Genomic DNA, 16,467 nt, shown 5'->3' with positions numbered 1-16,467 from the left:
AAGATCAACAGTACAACAGGGTTATTCCAGGGTTAAAATGTTTATTGCCATTATACAAAACACACATAGAAAACATACAAAACTCATTACATTAAAAAATTCAAGTTTTGAGAAAGCCTTGGAAAGATTTTGTCCTTGTTAGCCTCTGGGCAAGTCCCCATCTGTCTTAATACCTCAGTATCTCCTCTGTCTCGGTGAGAAGATGGTGTTGGGGTTGCTGTCTCGTTCCCTCTCCTTCTCCCGCTCTTTCTGGCTGTTGGGAGACAAAGCTTCCTCCTTTTTCTTCTCGCTCTTAAAGAGATCTCTGCCCGTGCGCATTATGTGCTCCTCGATCTTGCGGTGGCGCTTCATGTCTGACAGCACTTTGTCCAGACGAGCTTCCCTTTTTACAGATGAGCGAGCTGAAGAACCTGGAAGGGAGGAAAAACTTTTAACTCAATACGGAAAAAAACACCAAATCATCGAAGACGGTTCAGAAGTAGATGATTTAGCTTCAGCAGTTCAAGAGTGCAACAGCTACAGTTTATCACACCTGGTGTTCTGCGTCTGTTGATGAAGGCGTTTTTCGGAGTGGCTTGCATCTGCTCCTCATCAAAGTCAAACTCAGTTGGAGTTAAAGGCCTAGAAAAAAAAACATGAGGTCATGAGCCTTCTCATCCTAAATCATTACACAAACCAAAATTTGAGTTGAATTGTTTGAGAAATGTTAAAACTGACCTGTGCTCTCTCTCCTCCCTCTCCCTTTCCTTCGCCGCCTCTTCCTCTTCATCTCTTTCAGGCGACTCGGTGCGTTCAGGTGTCGGGGGCCGTCTCGGAAGGGGCACAAAGTTCAATTCCAGCATCTCTCCTTTAGCGAGGAGCTCATAGAGTCTTTTGATCTCGGCAGGAGGGGGCATCCAGTTTTTGGTGTCCTCCATTTCCTCGTCGCTGTACGCAAGCTCCCACTCATCCTCCAGCTCGACAGCCTGCTTCCCCTCTTCCCCGTTGACACCTGAGTCCGTCTGGGCTTCGTCCATGTTCGTCTCTCCTTCCGCTGCGTCCACGTCTCCATCTGAGGAAGCAACAACAAGGAAGTTTAATAAAAGCGTTTGAGCAACAGTCAAAAATATATAAAACCTTATTTTTTGTGCAAAATATATTATGTCATTGCCTTTAGGTAAATTACAATTTGATACTGTGCTACAAATGTTTCTCATCAAGTAATGGGAAAACTGATAAATCTCAAGGAAACAATTCAAAGCTATTGGTGAAGGAACAAAAAGACTATACAGGAGTTATTAAACATCTCTCTTTGGATCACATTCATATCCTGTAAATCATAGTTATGAGCATAACTGGAATAACACGTATGTCTAACTTAATAATCACACAGCCATTCAACTCTAAGAGTTTTGTATCAAATACTTAGTGAAGCTGCTTTACAGTGAAAAAGTATTTTTGCTATTTTAATCAAGTCATTCTTTTGGATTTACTTCCATTTTTCTCTTTTTTGGGGGTAAAACCTCACAGTATTTACCCACTATATAAATACTGACGTGCATTTGATGCTCATTCATTCATTTAACACATTAGTTGTACTCTTTCATTCTCTCCTGCACAAAATTAACATTGTATCTGAACTTCAGAACAGTTTTCTATGAAACTTGGTTGGAGGATAGGACATGGACTTAAGACAAACCCGTTAAGGTTTGATGTAGATCCAGTTCACAGATTTCTCGATAAATAATTCACGCTGGAAAGTTCCGCGAGTGAAACGCTGAATGCATCATATGCAGGCCTTTTGTGGCATTAACGCTGGCTGCACTTTAACAGCTATAGGAAGCACAGTCTAGGTATCAGAATCGGTTTCAGGAAGTGACAAACAGGACTGAAACTGTATTGTGCACTTTCAGACTTTGAATTACCCAACACCCCAAAAAGATAAAGCCTCTTTCCTACTGCTGATGTATCAAAACAGATACTAAATGTCCCTCTGTTTTTCAGTGTGTGTCTCTCAGGATTTACCATCTTCCTCCTTGAGGGCAGAGTCCTCCTCCTCCTCCTCTGTGGCAGCTGTCAGCTCTGTGTCTTGTTGCTCTGGTTTGTTCTCCTCCTCTGCAGCAGGTGTCCCTGTGTCCTTCACACCCAGAGACTCGATGCCCTCTGTCAGTGTAGAGTCTGCGGCCTCAGCCTCCATCCTGCCCACTGGAGACCTGCACACACACACACACACACACACAGGGGTCTGATTCATTCACACAAAATCACATGGTTGTTTATAAACACACGAGGTTAGCTTGCTCGTTCTGAGAGTTAGCTAACAGGGATCCCGGGGCATGAACCTCCAACAGCTGCTGAACGATAGAAGAGTGAGCTGCTGCTCGACACTGGAAACATCATTTTATCTCGTTTTGATTTAACAGGGATTGTAAAATCAGGCCTGGCCGCTATTTCTACACAGAAAATACGATGCAGCCAACGTATGTGCGTAGATTTACCGGATTATCGTGGATCGGTGACGTGGCGGTTAAATGTTGTTTTCGGATTAACTTTCCCGGGAGATAAAGTCACCGCGTCGCCCCATGAGACCTGCTAGGGACAAAACCCAGATCTGAATAGACGTAAACATTGCGCCATTTTGGATCCCAACAACTGCGCGACCGTCCGCTCGCTCCGGCGAGACTGCGCTGCGCGTTCCCGCTGACTTAAACACCATGCGGATGGTCCGTCGGGAGCGCGAGCGAGCGGCGCGCAGCTGGGGCGTGTGTGGTGGAGATCTGTGGTGACGTCACTTCCTGTACTGCGCGCAATCGCCTACGTTGCTGGATTCCGATCGCACGGAATCGAAACGCGTGTAATTCGCTTGATTATGCACGTTTGCAGCGTAAATTAGATGGTGAATACAAAGCACAACGTGTGCGGTAACGTGTGACGCGCGAACGCGTCTCGTTAATAATGACGCTCGACGTCAAATAGGCGCCAGTGTCTCGGCGGACTCTGATTGGTCGGCGGCCGTTTCCGGTGGCAGCGCTCCTCTTTTGAAAAGTGTTCCGTTAGAGACTCTGCGCCGCCATTGTTAAAAGTCGGTGTCCGCGATGTTGCCCAAAGTGGAACTTGGAGAATAACAAAGGGGGGTTTTAAAGGAGGAACTCTCTTATAGTAGCGGTGAGTGTTTACGTAACATTCGCGATGGACTCGACGAAGCAGCAACGCTAACACGAGGCTAACGTTCTTCCGAGACCAAGTCGTTAGCGTAACATGGCGCTAGCTTAGTTAGCTTGTTCCCCTACGGAATACATCGGTAAAAAAAGTTAATATAACTTTTTTTTAAATCACTTTTCATTGTTTATCGAAGACACGTGATTAAATCTAACTTGAGACAATACGCGGATTTGCGTGTTTGAAATGTTGAACTGTGACTCCTCGACAAAAAAACATACCGCAGGTATACGTGGCTAACTCCGCTTGTTTTCCTCGCAGGCCCTTTTTGTGTTTACGAGTTCAACATGGCTCAGCGTGTGGCGATGGCAGATGGAGCGAACAAGAGGACCTCCAGAGTCCGGGTGGCGGTCCGGCTACGACCCTACATGGGCAAACAAGACGAGAAGGGCGAGGGGCCGTGCGTGAGAGGCCTGGACTCCCAGAACCTGGAGATAATCAACTGGAGGAACGCCACAGAAACGGTCAAATACCAGTAAGTGTTCTCAGTGTAACTCAACTGGTTTGATCGACGATTAATCCGGATGTGTTTTTCAACAGTTTTCTCTGAATGTTCTTCGCGATTTGTTTCAGTTTCGACGCTTTTCACGGGGAACAAACGACGCAGCAGCAGGTTTTCCTCTCTTCGGTGAAGCCCATTCTACCACACGCACTCAATGGACAGAATGCCAGTGTGTTTGCCTACGGGCCAACAGGAGCAGGTGTGCGAGAGCGATTTGACATCTTATGGCTGTTCAATCCACTGCCATCATACCATTTTCTGAATGGTATAAGCGTAATAAAAGTTACTGTGTTACCTGGTTTAATTTTAAATGCTGCGTTTAAGATTTGTGCTATCTCTCTGAAGACTTTATTTGGCTTGGTGATTTTGTATGATACTATTTTCTCTTAAAGATGTTGTATATTGGGCCCAAAAGAAATCTACAACCAGCAACTGATTCTTATTCAACTAGTGTACATGTCATGTGTGATTACTTTAACTGCAAACACTTCTTTGACTGCAAATGTGTTTATTCAGTTACAAGACACATCACATACGGACATCCATGTTACCAGCAACCTAAATTGTGCGTACAAGTTCTAACCAGATAGAACTGTGTATGTCTATAAACTGGGCAATACAGCCTTAAGACACTTTGCAATCCCTTTTTTGGCACAACACTAATTTCTTTTTTTTCCTGCCAACTCTCAGGTAAGACACACACCATGTTGGGCAGTTCGGACCAGCCAGGTGTGATCCCCAGAGCTGTTCGCGAGGTCTTCAATCTGGTAAAAGCAAAGGATGACGATGATGGATGGGACTACAGCATTGGCATGTCTTATTTGGAAATTTACAATGAGAAGGTATGAAATGTTGTCTGGTTTACGCACAGCATAGTGTGACCTGGTGTCAGCGATGCATAGTCATTTGCTGTAACACAAAAAGTAATCACCGATAAATCACCTTTTTCATTTTGTTGATGAGAAACAAATGTACTTTTAAAACTACAGAAGAAGAAAAACAATCGTACTTCATCATTGCATACGTCTCATTCTCTCAGGTTCTAGATCTTCTATCGCCAGGCTCCCAGGATCTGCCAATCAGAGAGGACAAGGACAAGAACATCCTCATCCCCGGCCTCACACACACAACTATCTCCTCCTTCTCAGATTTTGACAAACACTTTGTGCCTGCCACACTCAATCGAACTACCGCCTCTACCAAACTAAACCAGCGGTCCAGCCGCAGCCATGCTATTCTCCTCATCAAGGTTTGATATTGAATCGATCAACGGTCTCTTTTACTTTATTGAGCTTGTCAGTATATGGGTCTGCTGGGGACTTGAATAGCATCTTAAACAGGTCGTGGCCTTTGTGCAGTAGGCCAGGATTTGGTAGCTGGTGCTGAAATCAATTCTCTCTTGCAACACTCCCGCTAGCAGCATCTGGGCTTTCTGGGACTATTCTAAGAGGGATACATGCTGGTGTCTTCTGTCCTATAACTTACATTAAGCTGTTCTTAAATTTTTACTTCCTGTGTTGTAGCACTGAATATGTGTGTTGTCTTTATCATAAAAATGTATGATTCCCAGTAATTCTGTCTTCCTGCCTCGGTGTCTGTGGTGTCTGAACTTTTTGCTGCTGCCCTGTCTAAAATCTCGATCTTTTCCATAATCTAGGTTGTGCGGACTCAGCGTGCCCTTCCCAACCGACAACAGACAGGCAAGCTGTACTTGGTAGATCTGGCTGGGTCTGAGGACAACCGCCGCACCGGCAACCAGGGCATTCGTCTGAAGGAGAGCGGTGCCATCAACCTGTCTCTCTTCACTCTGAGCAAAGTGGTGGATTCTCTGAACTCTGGCACTGCTGTTCGTGTTCCATACAGAGACAGTAAACTAACACGACTGTTACAGGACTCTTTGGGTGGCTCAGCACACTCTGTCATGATCACAAATATTGCACCGGAGTACACATACTACTTCGACACATTTAGTGCTCTCAACTTTGCTGCCAAATCCAAGCTCATTGTGAATAAGCCCTTCACCCAAGAAACTGTTGCTGTCCCCGTTCTGCCAGGTGAGTGAGAAGCACAAACCTTTCATTCTGAGAATTTGATCAAAAAGCCAACAGGGGGCACCAATGTCACATACTAGAGGATGATGACTAGTAGTAAACAACCGGCTGCAAGTTAGAAGTACTTTTTTAATTTTTGCACCTCTGTTTTCTCCAGTTTTAGAGTTTTTGTGTCTCTATCATTTTCTTAAATGCATTCCTGCTTTTCCCTTGGCATTAATTCAAGCACTGCAATGCAGCCCAAACTGATGTACCATCATCTAAATTGCTTTACACTCTAGAGAACCTCACAAACACTTGCTTGAGTGCACTGAATACCAAACTGTTAATTTCCCCTCTGCCTTCATCTCCAGTGAAGCGGGCCAGAGAAGACCACGAGGCAGGAAGGTCTGGCACCGAGCCACAGAAGAAGAAGCAGAAAGAGAAGAAAACCGAGCAGGATGGTTCATCACCCTCTGCACATTTGCACAGGTTAAAGACCACACACACACACACACACACACACACACACCGACAGACTCGTTCATTATAATACGACTTTCTAACTGATGTCTGACTGCAGCGAATGCATTTCCTAAAGCTAAACTGTCACTGTTTTTATAGCTAGAGCTGAAAGCAACACGCTCTGTAATGTTCCCATCAGCTTTAGCTCTTGTTTCTTCTGGATGTTATCAGGTGTACAAGTCTGTCTGGGATATAATATTTACCACATGTGTTTATTCAGCCTGGTTGACCTTTTTAATTTCTTAGTATTTAGGGTTAAGGTTAGAAAGCATATGACCTCCCTAACCTATTCATTGATTGTGTCTCCACCAGTCTGTCAGAACCATCGGTGATGGACAGATTAATAGCTCTTGAGAAGCTGATGATGAGCTGCCAAGACAAAAACAGTCACAGTATGCTCAAAGATGTGGCCCAGTCTCGCAAGGAGATCCAGGTGAAAACACACTATCACCACATTATTTCCACACAGGTTCCAGGTGCATACACTGCATACTATAGGTATTTTGTTTTCCTTCTGGTTCAGCCTTTGTCAGTGTCAGACCTACTGTCTGATTGCAATTTACCGAATGCTGATCCAGTCAGGTCTTTGCACTGATCGATCAACTCTTCTTCCTGGATATTTGATCGCTGACCTCACCACTCTGTTGTTTTTTCAGGAGCTCAAAGAGAAGCAGAAGAAGTTTGAGAGCCAAGCCCTTCTGATGAGCCATTTGGCCAAACAGGAGCCCGCCTTTAACAACTCCACAGCTCCTCTCCAAAGAAAACCGTCAAATGCTACAAAACCCAATAAGCAGCAAGCTGTCGTCCAACCCCTACAAGGTCAGTTAGACATTACAGCGAAGGACAAATTGATGGAAATAGCCTGAAAAAAGTCAGAGAAAATGAAATTCTTTTCTATTTGGTAATCCTTTATTTTCCTGCCTCCCCAAAGAATAGTGACTCACTGCTTCTGTTGAATCACTGGAGATAATGAGCTGCAATCTGATACAAGAGCTCAGTCTACATTATAGGAGCTAGAAAATATATCAAATAACCATGATGAGGAATTATTTTTTTATACCCCTCAGCAGCTCAGAGTGTGAGCCAGATAACTGTACACTTAAAATGTTGTTTTTATTTCATCAACATCAGACAATTTGACAGTTTCAATGTCAACTTGTTGTGTATCTTCTCATCATTGTGACTATTGTTTTAACGTGTAACATTAATGGAATTAAGTTAGTTGTGGTTTCCTCCTTGTCAGTGTCCCAGCTTAAACCTCTCCAGCAGCTTGCAGTCGTCAAAAAACAGTCGGTCTGCGCCAAGAAGAAAGAGAGGAAGCTTTCAGACCACATGGAGGTCAGCATCTGAGCCTTAACTGTGCTTTGCTTAGCTTGATACCAGTGAACATCCTCTCCAGGCCACTACAGACAAATAAATGAGTCATTTTCATTATAATTTATATTCTCTGTAATTGTACAGGCTAGTTTTTTTTCTTAATTACTTCCTGTACTTGATGTGTACTTTCTGTCTCAGCCTCCAGATGGTAAAGAGAATATAATGGAGACTAGTTGGGAGTCCCAACTGGACACATCTGTTCTGGAGCAGTCCAGGCAAAAAATCCTACAGGTCCTTAACTGCGGCTCCCTCAAAGAGCTGAAAGGTCTGCAGCAGATCGGAGACAAGAAAGGGAAGCTCATCCTGGGCTGGAGGGAGATCCATGGCCACTTCTCAAAGGTCAGAAGAGGGAAATGTTGCTCTTAGGCCTTGATGTGTAATGTAACTCAAGCCTCAACAGTACCTTGTGTTTTTCTAACTTCAGGTGAGCGATGGGTTTCGAGATTTTAATGTACCTCTGTTTGATCTGTTGTTTTGCAGTTGGAAGATCTTGTAAAAGTTGAGGGAATGACAGAAAAGAGATTTTCTACCTTCATGAAGGTGAGTGGGGTCAGAATGAAATTATATCAATTAGCCTTAGCTGTTATTCACTTTAATATAAACAAACTTAATTTGTAATTTTCTTTATCCAGTGAAGCATTTAGAAATACTCACATCAATGTGGCTGATGACTGGTTCATACTAACGACCTGGAGGAGCAGAATTGTTTTACTCTTGTCTAACGTTCATTTCTTCTCTCTTTTCAGGCGAACATCTTGAGTGCCATGGGAAAGTGATTTATTTTTATTTTTTTAAATAAAAACCATGTCTAGTGTATATAATTCCTATTTTAAAATCTTTTATCTTGTTTTTGTAGTTACAACTGTGTACCAGCTGGTGGCGCTCTATTGCTTTTTAATAAACGTCTGGCATGACATTGAATGTTTGGAGTGTTTACTTCATGACGTGAAACACATGTGATGGTCACCTTCACATGTGGGTCAGATGTCCTCCACCCTGACTTCCTCATGAATCAACCATGAGCCTCTGTGGCTGCGTCTCCGCCTGTCTCCAGTTTGAAAACCTGATTCGGCTCCTTTGTGAGCTCCTGTCCTCCGTAAGGAGAAAACAGGAGGTGACACCTTGTTATCACAGACTCTGGAAGCTGCGTTAGTGGATTCATTGTCAGTGAGGACACAATCTAGCGCCCCCTGCCTGCACCGCCTCCCACTGCACGTAGTCTGGCTGATTTCACTTTTCATTTCACACACACACACACACACACACACACACACACACACACACACACACACACACACACACACACACACACACCTCTGAGATCCACCCTGCCGCCCAGGAGGCTGCTCATCCATCCATCCCAGCAACACACTGCGCTGCAACCAGACGCTCCACCAGCTCTGCAGCTTTCACACAACAACAGCGGATCGTCGGGGTTTCACACTCTGCTGGATGTTGAGATGCTCGGTCGCGTCTGACGCTTTTCTTCTTCTTCCCCTTGAAATGAACGCCAGCACGATGCCAGAGCCCGCGATGAAGCGCCTGGATTAAAAAAAAAAGGTCAGTTTGATTTATCTTCGCAGCCTCCTCCTCTTGTGTATTCATGAGAAACACACCAGGATATTATCGATTTGCATTCATGCTTTTTGCTTGAATTCAATGCAACCTGCAGGTTTTTTTTTTCTTATTGCATCTGAATTCAAAGGCTAGTTAATGAGTAGCCTCCCTCCCTCTCCCCCTCCATCACCCCTCCATCCCTTTCTCCTCCATTCCACTATGTTCCCTTTGTACTCGTCGTTTTGCCCCCGAGTCCTTTCACCTTTTGTTCTGTGCACAACAATCAGCCGCCATGAGCACACATGGGGAAATAATGCTATGTACACACCTGCACACAGACCATGGCTGCCTCTGTGCTTTCAGAGGAACCTGCCTCCATCTGTCTTTGTGCTCTGCCTCTGTCGGTGTGACCCGCTTTTCTTCTCTCACCTGATCTGGAGCACATCTGGGGCCTGATGCGCAGTGAACCAGTGTTTCCTCTGTTTACCTTCAGCCTGTCATCTGCACGAACACTGATCAAAACAAACTGAACATGGGATTCATAAAGGTGCTATTGACTCTGGGTATTTAGGGACTGCTTGTAAATTATTTTTTAGAGGGGCTGAAAAAACAAAACATAGTGACATCCTCCCCCAACATTTTCAAAAACGCAGGTACATGTATTTATATTCTTTTCAAAAATTCAATTGCTAAGGGTCAATACACATATTTATTCTTTAGGCATTGTGCAATCACTGGAGGTGTAACACGTGATCTAATTCACCTCAGATTTGTAAAATGTTTTGCTTTTTCTGCTCATAAAGAAAAGTTTAAAACCACAACCATCACTCAGGAGCAAACAAATGATAACGTGAATCATGATAATTATCAATATCAGCTGATTTTTATCTAGATATAATTTTAGGCCATAGTCCATCCTGAGTGTATATTTATTCATATGTTTGCAGTCTCATCTTTCACAATCCTTAATTTGCTTCTATTTTATATAAGTTTGGGTTTTGTTTCAGGTATTTTTCCCAGGAAGAGTAGCTGTGACATTAGAATCAAAGTAATAATATCCTACTACTGAATTGGTACAACTCTTTAGTAAATGAAGTTACAGATAATTGGTGTTCTCTAATAGAAGAAAACTCATCTTATTTTGCATTGCACTCCTGTAAACTCACAGCAGATTGTGTGAAAGATGATCAGAGTGGATGCAGCAGAACCGGAGATATCACATCTGTCTGTCCCAGTGACCACATGTAGAATATTGAGCACTTCTGTGCATCACGAGGAGCAGACAACTGTCTCCTGTTACCACTTTGAAGCTGTATTAAGTGGATCCCAGAATTCATTGTGGTGTGCGGTTCCTCTTCCGCACATTTCTCGGCTTTAATTCTCCTCAGGCCAAACAATATTCAACAGACATGAAGAGGCTGCAGTTCTATCTTATCTACATGACACCAATCAGCTTAATATTTCATATCTGACGCTTTCAACATAAATAATAAATACGAACCCATTTATTAATAGTTTTGAAAAATAGTCTCCACAATAAATAGATCCACAATAATTGATTTATTGTCTTTATTATTTGAACCACTTCTTCCACTCTGTTTTAACTGTAACTCTGTATTGATCCTGCTTAATTAATTATGTTGAAATGAAAACAACAAATCATCTGAGCTCTTTGTGCAAAGAACAGGATGTGCACATTACATTTGTGCTGTGTGACCAGTTACCACAACTAAGTGTGTTGGTATAAACACACCCATTATCTGTCCTTTATTTCTGCACATTCCATTTTTCTTTCTCATTCATTACCCACAATGCAATTCGACCACTTACAGTTCATCATCAAAGTGTCTTCTGCTTCATGCAGCCACAGCTAATGTTGGACAATGAAGAGTTCACAACAGACGCAAAATGTTTATGGAATATTCCAGCTTTTCCAGCTAATATATTTAATTTGTTCGGCCAGTTTAACTTCTGAGACGCAGAGGAGAAGACTTCATGGAGGCTCAAAGAACTTAGATGCTCCCTGAACACCACATCGTTCCCGTTTCTCAAAAATGACAGATTGATCTCATTACTTTCTAAATGTGTTTTAATGAGGTAAATAAACTCAGAGACAACAATGTCCTCAAGTGACAAAATGCACTTTATTGACCTGTGGTGAAAATATTAATTGTGTAAATATATTAGCTTTAAATTTGCATATTTGTTGGTTATAAAATAAAATGTATATCTGGGATAAACCTTTAAAAAAAAGGATAAGTGGCAGAGCAGGTTGGTTAAAACCATGTTCTTGTTCCCAGGTGTCACAAACAGGAAGCACAAACAGGACTTGACCACAAACAGAAGCTTCATTCAGCTCCAGTCAACATGGCCGTGAACATGATGCCAGCTCCTGCCGTTTGGCCCGGGGAGGAACAACCATCGCTGCTGGACCAGGAGGCCTCTCTGTCGAGCCACGCCTCCATCTCCATGCCCTGCCCACTACCGGCCATCGGTGAACATCTCATCCACAGCGACAGCAGCCCGGCCTGCACACGGCCGCCCCGCAGCAAATCCAAAGGGGAGCTGGTCATAGTCATCAACGAGAAACTGCAGAACAGTAAGTGACTGGGTTTGACCTGATATTAAGGCAGCGGGTGGGTCATGCAGCTGCTTAGTCAGCTCGCTCAGGGAAAGTCACATCCAGTGCACAGAAGGGAGAACACACACACACACACACACACACACACACACACACACACACACACACACACACACACACACACACACACACACACACACACACACACACACACACACACACACACACACACACACACGCACCTCTGCCAGTGTTTCAAACCTCTGCATGTCCTTTCCCTCTCACATGTGTAGGTAGTGGGATACATCCAGTTCCTGCAGAAAGCGCCTCTCCAGTCATCTCCTCTCCTCCCAGAAGACAACACTCCATTTCTTACCCCCATCACAGCAAGACCAGGAAGGGCAGCAGGGCCAGCTCCATTGGCTACACCGCTTTCTCCCCAAGGCCGTCGATTTCTCGCCACTCCAGCATCGCCACCAACCCGCCCTTGGACCGGACCAAGGTTAAGGACTACCTCCTGCTGTCCGTGTTGGCCTGCTTTTGCCCCGTCTGGCCCATCAACATCGTGGGATTCGTCTACTCCATCATGGTAAGAGTCTTTGTTGGAGTTGTGTAAGAATCTGTGATCGGTAATCTGTACTAACAGATGGTTCAATCTTCTCCTTCAGTCCAAGAACAGCCTGGAGCAGGGAAACCTGGACGGTGCTGTGCGCCTTGGACGTGTGGCCAAGATGCTCTCCATGGTTTCACTAGTTGGAGGGACGGTCATTATCATCGCCTGCATTGTCAACCTGGCCAGTGAGTGTCCCAAATCTGACCTTTAAACATTAACTACACCTTTTCACCCTCTGTGTAGCCGATTCTCTCCCCTCAAGTCCTCCTTTTTTCTCCCCTGTGAAGTTTGAATCGATAGAGCAGCAGTAGCTTTGCCACTGCTGATCCTCTGGGCCTCAATAAACTGCTACTGTCGCTGTTTATCCCATCACGACATAATATTTAGCTCCGTTAGCACAATCTGACTGTATTCACTGATATTATTACATCTATGTCTGCACAACATTGCACTCGCTGCAAAGCCTGCACCAGTCCTAACACACTGCAGCACTTTAGGAACCATGTCAACGCTACGCAAAGATCAGAGCATATTAATCGCATTTGCCTCTGACTCAGTCGACATTCTATTACATCTTTCTCTGTAATACTCGAGCGGCCTCCGGCTGTAACTGACCGCATGCCTCAGATCGCTGTGTGTGTATCTGTTGAGTGATATGTGCTTTCTGTTGTACGCCCTGATCTGTTCACTTGTACAATATGTGAAGTCTTGTTGTCACTGTACCACATGTATATGATGTATGTCCGTGTGAGCTGTCGACTCGCACGAGATGAATAAATGCATTTATTGTACCTGGAGAATAAAAGGATTCTGATAACAGATCAGTGATTATTACTCATTAGTTGTTTTTTGTTAAGAAAACAATGAGTATTTGCAGGACTTGATATTTAAGGATATTCATTTGTGAAGGGTCCGTCAGTGTAGTGACTTCTCATCTGTATGTTTTTGAACGCGCACAGTTTCTGCCTGTTGGGTCTCATTAAACCAAGAGATGTAGTAATTAACTTAATCAGTGCAAGAGCAAATGCACGCACAACTTGACTTTAAGGGCTCTGGGACTCGACAACCCTTGTTTTCTCGTGATGTAATTGTCCTCTGTGGTCTGTGAAAGTGAATACATCCATATGAGGTTGCAGAATATTCAGCTCTACTTCAACTAATACGCTTCCTTTTCTTTTTTTAGTAAATGTGAAAACCTGAGTTTCATCCCAGGGTGAAACTGGATAAGGCAACTGACCGTCTGGCCCTCACCTGCACCACCGTCTTTACCACCTAGTCATTACCTGGATGTGTGACAAATATGCACCCAATATACAGCGCTTACTCATATTTCTGTAATCTATAGAGGTCCTTTTTGCTAATGGAAGAAAATGACATATGCAAATGCTCTGAGTTTGGGGGGGGGGTGTCCGTCTGATGTTAGATGGAGAGAGAGGCAGTCAGACTAATCGGCCCCTTTATATTCTCGCCAACATGACAAATTCAGACAATTCTTGAGAAAGAAACAAAAACTCTTCGACACTCGCAGAAGTAACTCAAACCAGGTGGACAAGAAAACAAGTGGAGCCGGTAACACAACATGAAACAGGAAGCGACGCCTCCTGGCTTCAGCGCTACATGCAAGACCCAACAAAATGTCCGCCAAATCCATCCTTCACCGCACCGACGACACAGTTTCAACTCGCCGCTAAATCCCCCTCGGATACGTCGAGAGGCTCTTGGATTTGTGTCACGGAGCAGAAATTCATCCTTTCCCTTCACGGAGAAGAAACACTTTCAATCATCGTACGTCATCTTGCTCCCGTCTTTCCTCTGTGGTCCTCGTGACTCCTGCCATACATCATGTGTTTGAGAATCGAGCGTACGGGTGGCAAAGAGGATGAAAGAGAGGCTTACCAAGGACAAGCTATGTGTGCTGAAAAGAAAAGGGATTATGGGAAGTCTTGCATAGAAGGCACCGTCATCACAGCAAGGAAAACATGTGCCAAAAAGGAATTTAGTGGGAAAAGTTTCTCGCTTTGTAAAAACCCAACTCTGATCACAGAACTGTTGTTGTCGAGGGTGTTTCCACCCAGCTGCGACTCTAAAACTGTAAAATCACTCAACACCACCGAGCACTGTGACCTGAGAGCCGCCACAAGTTCACATCATCATAAACCCACCGTAGCAGGATACTCATTTTACAGTGAAGCTAATTACGCAGCGTCATCTCTAACCTATCTTTTGATAATGTTTTTGTAAGAGATCCTTTTGAAACTGAGGAAGATTTGTAATGTGATGCTCTTCAGTGCTGTGGCGCAGTTGACAGATGGTGGGAGTGTTGTGTGCATAAGGGGCAACAAGATTTGGTTAAATGAAATGGCTCATGATTGAAGGCAGGGTAGAGCCTCGATGTGTATCCACACATCGGTGGCATTTGTTTCTCCCTTAAAAACACTTAAAACTGGTTGATTTGATTAACACTTAAATATTTATGCCCTTTTTCTTATCATATTATTGTAGGATGATGCACAGTTAATGTGATAGACCTAATGTTTACATCTGGTTTATTATGAATATTATTACATTTCCTGTATATTCTAACCTCGAATAATATCTTTTTTCTCAACTACAACAAACGGGTTTCATTAACAATAGATAAACCTCCTTATTTATTTACCGTATCCTGGTTCTAGAATCATGTACAGAAATGTTCAGTCCTGCAGATCATTTTCTTTACAGACTGAGTTAGCATTTTTTTCCCCTCCCTCTGTTTCTATTTAATATGTAAACTTACGTGTAATCAACAGTCGTTGTATTCTGCAGATATTAATCTCAATATTGTGATAATTCTCTAGTTGGTATGAGTTAGCATTAAGTAGTTACGACCTTATTGAGGCACAGGTGCTGTCGACTAGACGGCCATTGTAACGCCACCGGGCTTCTATAATCTTTGTGGTTAATGGCATGTTGTGGATTTTTACTCATGTACGACGATAGAAGCTGAAAAATCTGCAAAGATAAAGCTGGCACTTGGAATATTATACTTCTGCAGCACCTTCATAATAAAGACACCGTGCATGTAACATGTTGTCAGTGTGGTTCTGAAGAGGTGAAGAGCAACAGCGGTGGAGATTAAAGACCATTTTTTGTGGGAGAGAATGAGAAGTCAAAGAATGAGTGAGAGATTTGCCACTGAGGAGAGATTGTTTTGCAATTAAGCTGATGAGAGGAACAAAAAAGAGAAAACTATTAATGTAGTTCTCTGTACTGTGACGGTGCGTAAGCTGCACGAGGGCACCTGCTGTCAACAAGAAGAATTAAATACTGAGAGGAGAGATCCTGAGCCAATGAAATACACCAAATGAGAATTAAAGCCTCAGATGACTTCAACTAATTCAAAGCAAAGATATCCCTCATTATATTCTCACAGGTTATTTTTAAACCAGTAACAAGTTATTTCTATCGGCTGCTCAGCTTAATAACTATGAGTATTTGTACGTGAGTGAATGGGTAAGAACATTTCATTTCACATTTCTTTTTTGTTGTTCATTTTGTTCTTTGAAACCAAACTGAGTGATGTGGGCAAACCCAAGTTACAGAGACAGGAAATTCATCCAGGGTTGTTGAGATACATCAGTCAGAGAAGTAGAAGGACAGACCATCACTGCCATGCTACTACTACAGCTCTGGCTTCTTTTTACCCTTGATTTACATTAAAGTAAATTAATATCTTTGTATTTCTGTTAATTCAATACTTACTATAGTCCACACCTCCACCAAGGCCCAACAGTCCCCTTGTGAAACCACATTTAAACTTACACTCATAAATACCAGTCCCTTTACTATGTCTAATTTTTAAAAATCAAGATCCAGGAGTTATTCGCTAAGAGAAACACCCTTTGTCAAAATTTTATAGAAACTGAAAAAATAGTGAGTTATTTTTTGGTGGTCAAACCTCAACCTGTGAAAACATTTTATGGAAATCAGTTGAGTAGTTTTTTTTTTTTGTGCATAATCCTGCCAACAAAACAAACCAACGCAGAGGAAACGTTAACCTTCGGCAGAGGTCAAAACCAGCAATTTTGACATCACAACAATCACA

General features: G+C 43.2%; 3 protein-coding genes across 5 annotated transcripts; 2 read left to right on the top strand and 1 right to left on the bottom strand.

Moving 5' to 3' along the window:
• Positions 1-21: 21 nt before the first annotated feature.
• Positions 22-3,559, bottom strand: pagr1 (PAXIP1 associated glutamate-rich protein 1). 2 transcript variants are annotated; one of them, XM_069518143.1, is made up of 5 exons: positions 3,420-3,559; positions 2,005-2,192; positions 718-1,051; positions 533-621; positions 22-410 (listed from the first exon to the last, which is right to left on the bottom strand). In XM_069518143.1, the coding sequence occupies exons 2-5, from the start codon at positions 2,174-2,176 to the stop codon at positions 175-177; spliced, it is 831 nt and encodes a 276-aa protein (XP_069374244.1). In that variant the 5' UTR covers positions 2,177-2,192; positions 3,420-3,559; the 3' UTR covers positions 22-174. The 2 variants fall into 2 exon arrangements, with proteins under 2 accessions (XP_069374244.1, XP_069374243.1); XM_069518142.1 differs by lacking the exon at positions 3,420-3,559 and adding an exon at positions 2,478-2,755.
• kif22 (kinesin family member 22) lies at positions 3,486-8,548 on the top strand. Its single transcript, XM_020109988.2, has 12 exons — positions 3,486-3,673; positions 3,772-3,899; positions 4,391-4,542; positions 4,740-4,949; positions 5,358-5,754; positions 6,105-6,222; positions 6,568-6,688; positions 6,912-7,074; positions 7,499-7,593; positions 7,771-7,971; positions 8,113-8,172; positions 8,379-8,548. The coding sequence occupies exons 1-12, from the start codon at positions 3,486-3,488 to the stop codon at positions 8,406-8,408; spliced, it is 1,863 nt and encodes a 620-aa protein (XP_019965547.2). The 3' UTR covers positions 8,409-8,548.
• Positions 8,549-8,918: 370 nt separating this feature from the next.
• On the top strand, positions 8,919-15,448 carry prrt2 (proline-rich transmembrane protein 2). Of its 2 annotated transcripts, XM_020109987.2 has the most exons (5): positions 8,920-9,192; positions 11,490-11,788; positions 12,064-12,359; positions 12,439-12,568; positions 13,567-15,448. In XM_020109987.2, the coding sequence occupies exons 2-5, from the start codon at positions 11,557-11,559 to the stop codon at positions 13,581-13,583; spliced, it is 675 nt and encodes a 224-aa protein (XP_019965546.2). In that variant the 5' UTR covers positions 8,920-9,192; positions 11,490-11,556; the 3' UTR covers positions 13,584-15,448. The 2 variants fall into 2 exon arrangements, with proteins under 2 accessions (XP_019965545.2, XP_019965546.2); XM_020109986.2 differs by lacking the exon at positions 13,567-15,448 and having other exon boundaries at positions 8,919-9,192; positions 12,439-13,204.
• Positions 15,449-16,467: the final 1,019 nt, after the last annotated feature.

This window comes from Paralichthys olivaceus, chromosome 21 (genome assembly GCF_024713975.1).
Source record: "Paralichthys olivaceus isolate ysfri-2021 chromosome 21, ASM2471397v2, whole genome shotgun sequence".
Taxonomy (NCBI): domain Eukaryota; kingdom Metazoa; phylum Chordata; class Actinopteri; order Pleuronectiformes; family Paralichthyidae; genus Paralichthys; species Paralichthys olivaceus.
Note: the sequence above shows the minus strand (reverse complement) of the source record. Positions and strands in the feature narration are given on the sequence as shown.

What these genes read in the sequence shown, in the direction of transcription:
- pagr1 (XM_069518143.1), bottom strand. Translation starts at nt 2,176, where the DNA reads ATGGAGGCTGAGGCCGCAGACTCTACACTGACAGAGGGCATCGAGTCT. An exon ending in AGGGAGGAGAGAGAGCACAG is followed by an intron (nt 622 to 717) that starts GTCAGTTTTAAC and finishes TTTTTTTTCTAG; the next exon opens with GCCTTTAACTCCAACTGAGT. An exon ending in CAACAGACGCAGAACACCAG is followed by an intron (nt 411 to 532) that starts GTGTGATAAACT and finishes CCTCCCTTCCAG; the next exon opens with GTTCTTCAGCTCGCTCATCT.
- kif22 (XM_020109988.2), top strand. Translation starts at nt 3,486, where the DNA reads ATGGCTCAGCGTGTGGCGATGGCAGATGGAGCGAACAAGAGGACCTCC. An exon ending in ATGCTATTCTCCTCATCAAG is followed by an intron (nt 4,950 to 5,357) that starts GTTTGATATTGA and finishes TCCATAATCTAG; the next exon opens with GTTGTGCGGACTCAGCGTGC. An exon ending in TCCATGGCCACTTCTCAAAG is followed by an intron (nt 7,972 to 8,112) that starts GTCAGAAGAGGG and finishes GTTGTTTTGCAG; the next exon opens with TTGGAAGATCTTGTAAAAGT.
- prrt2 (XM_020109986.2), top strand. Translation starts at nt 11,557, where the DNA reads ATGGCCGTGAACATGATGCCAGCTCCTGCCGTTTGGCCCGGGGAGGAA. An exon ending in CAACGAGAAACTGCAGAACA is followed by an intron (nt 11,789 to 12,063) that starts GTAAGTGACTGG and finishes TCACATGTGTAG; the next exon opens with GTAGTGGGATACATCCAGTT. An exon ending in GATTCGTCTACTCCATCATG is followed by an intron (nt 12,360 to 12,438) that starts GTAAGAGTCTTT and finishes CTTCTCCTTCAG; the next exon opens with TCCAAGAACAGCCTGGAGCA.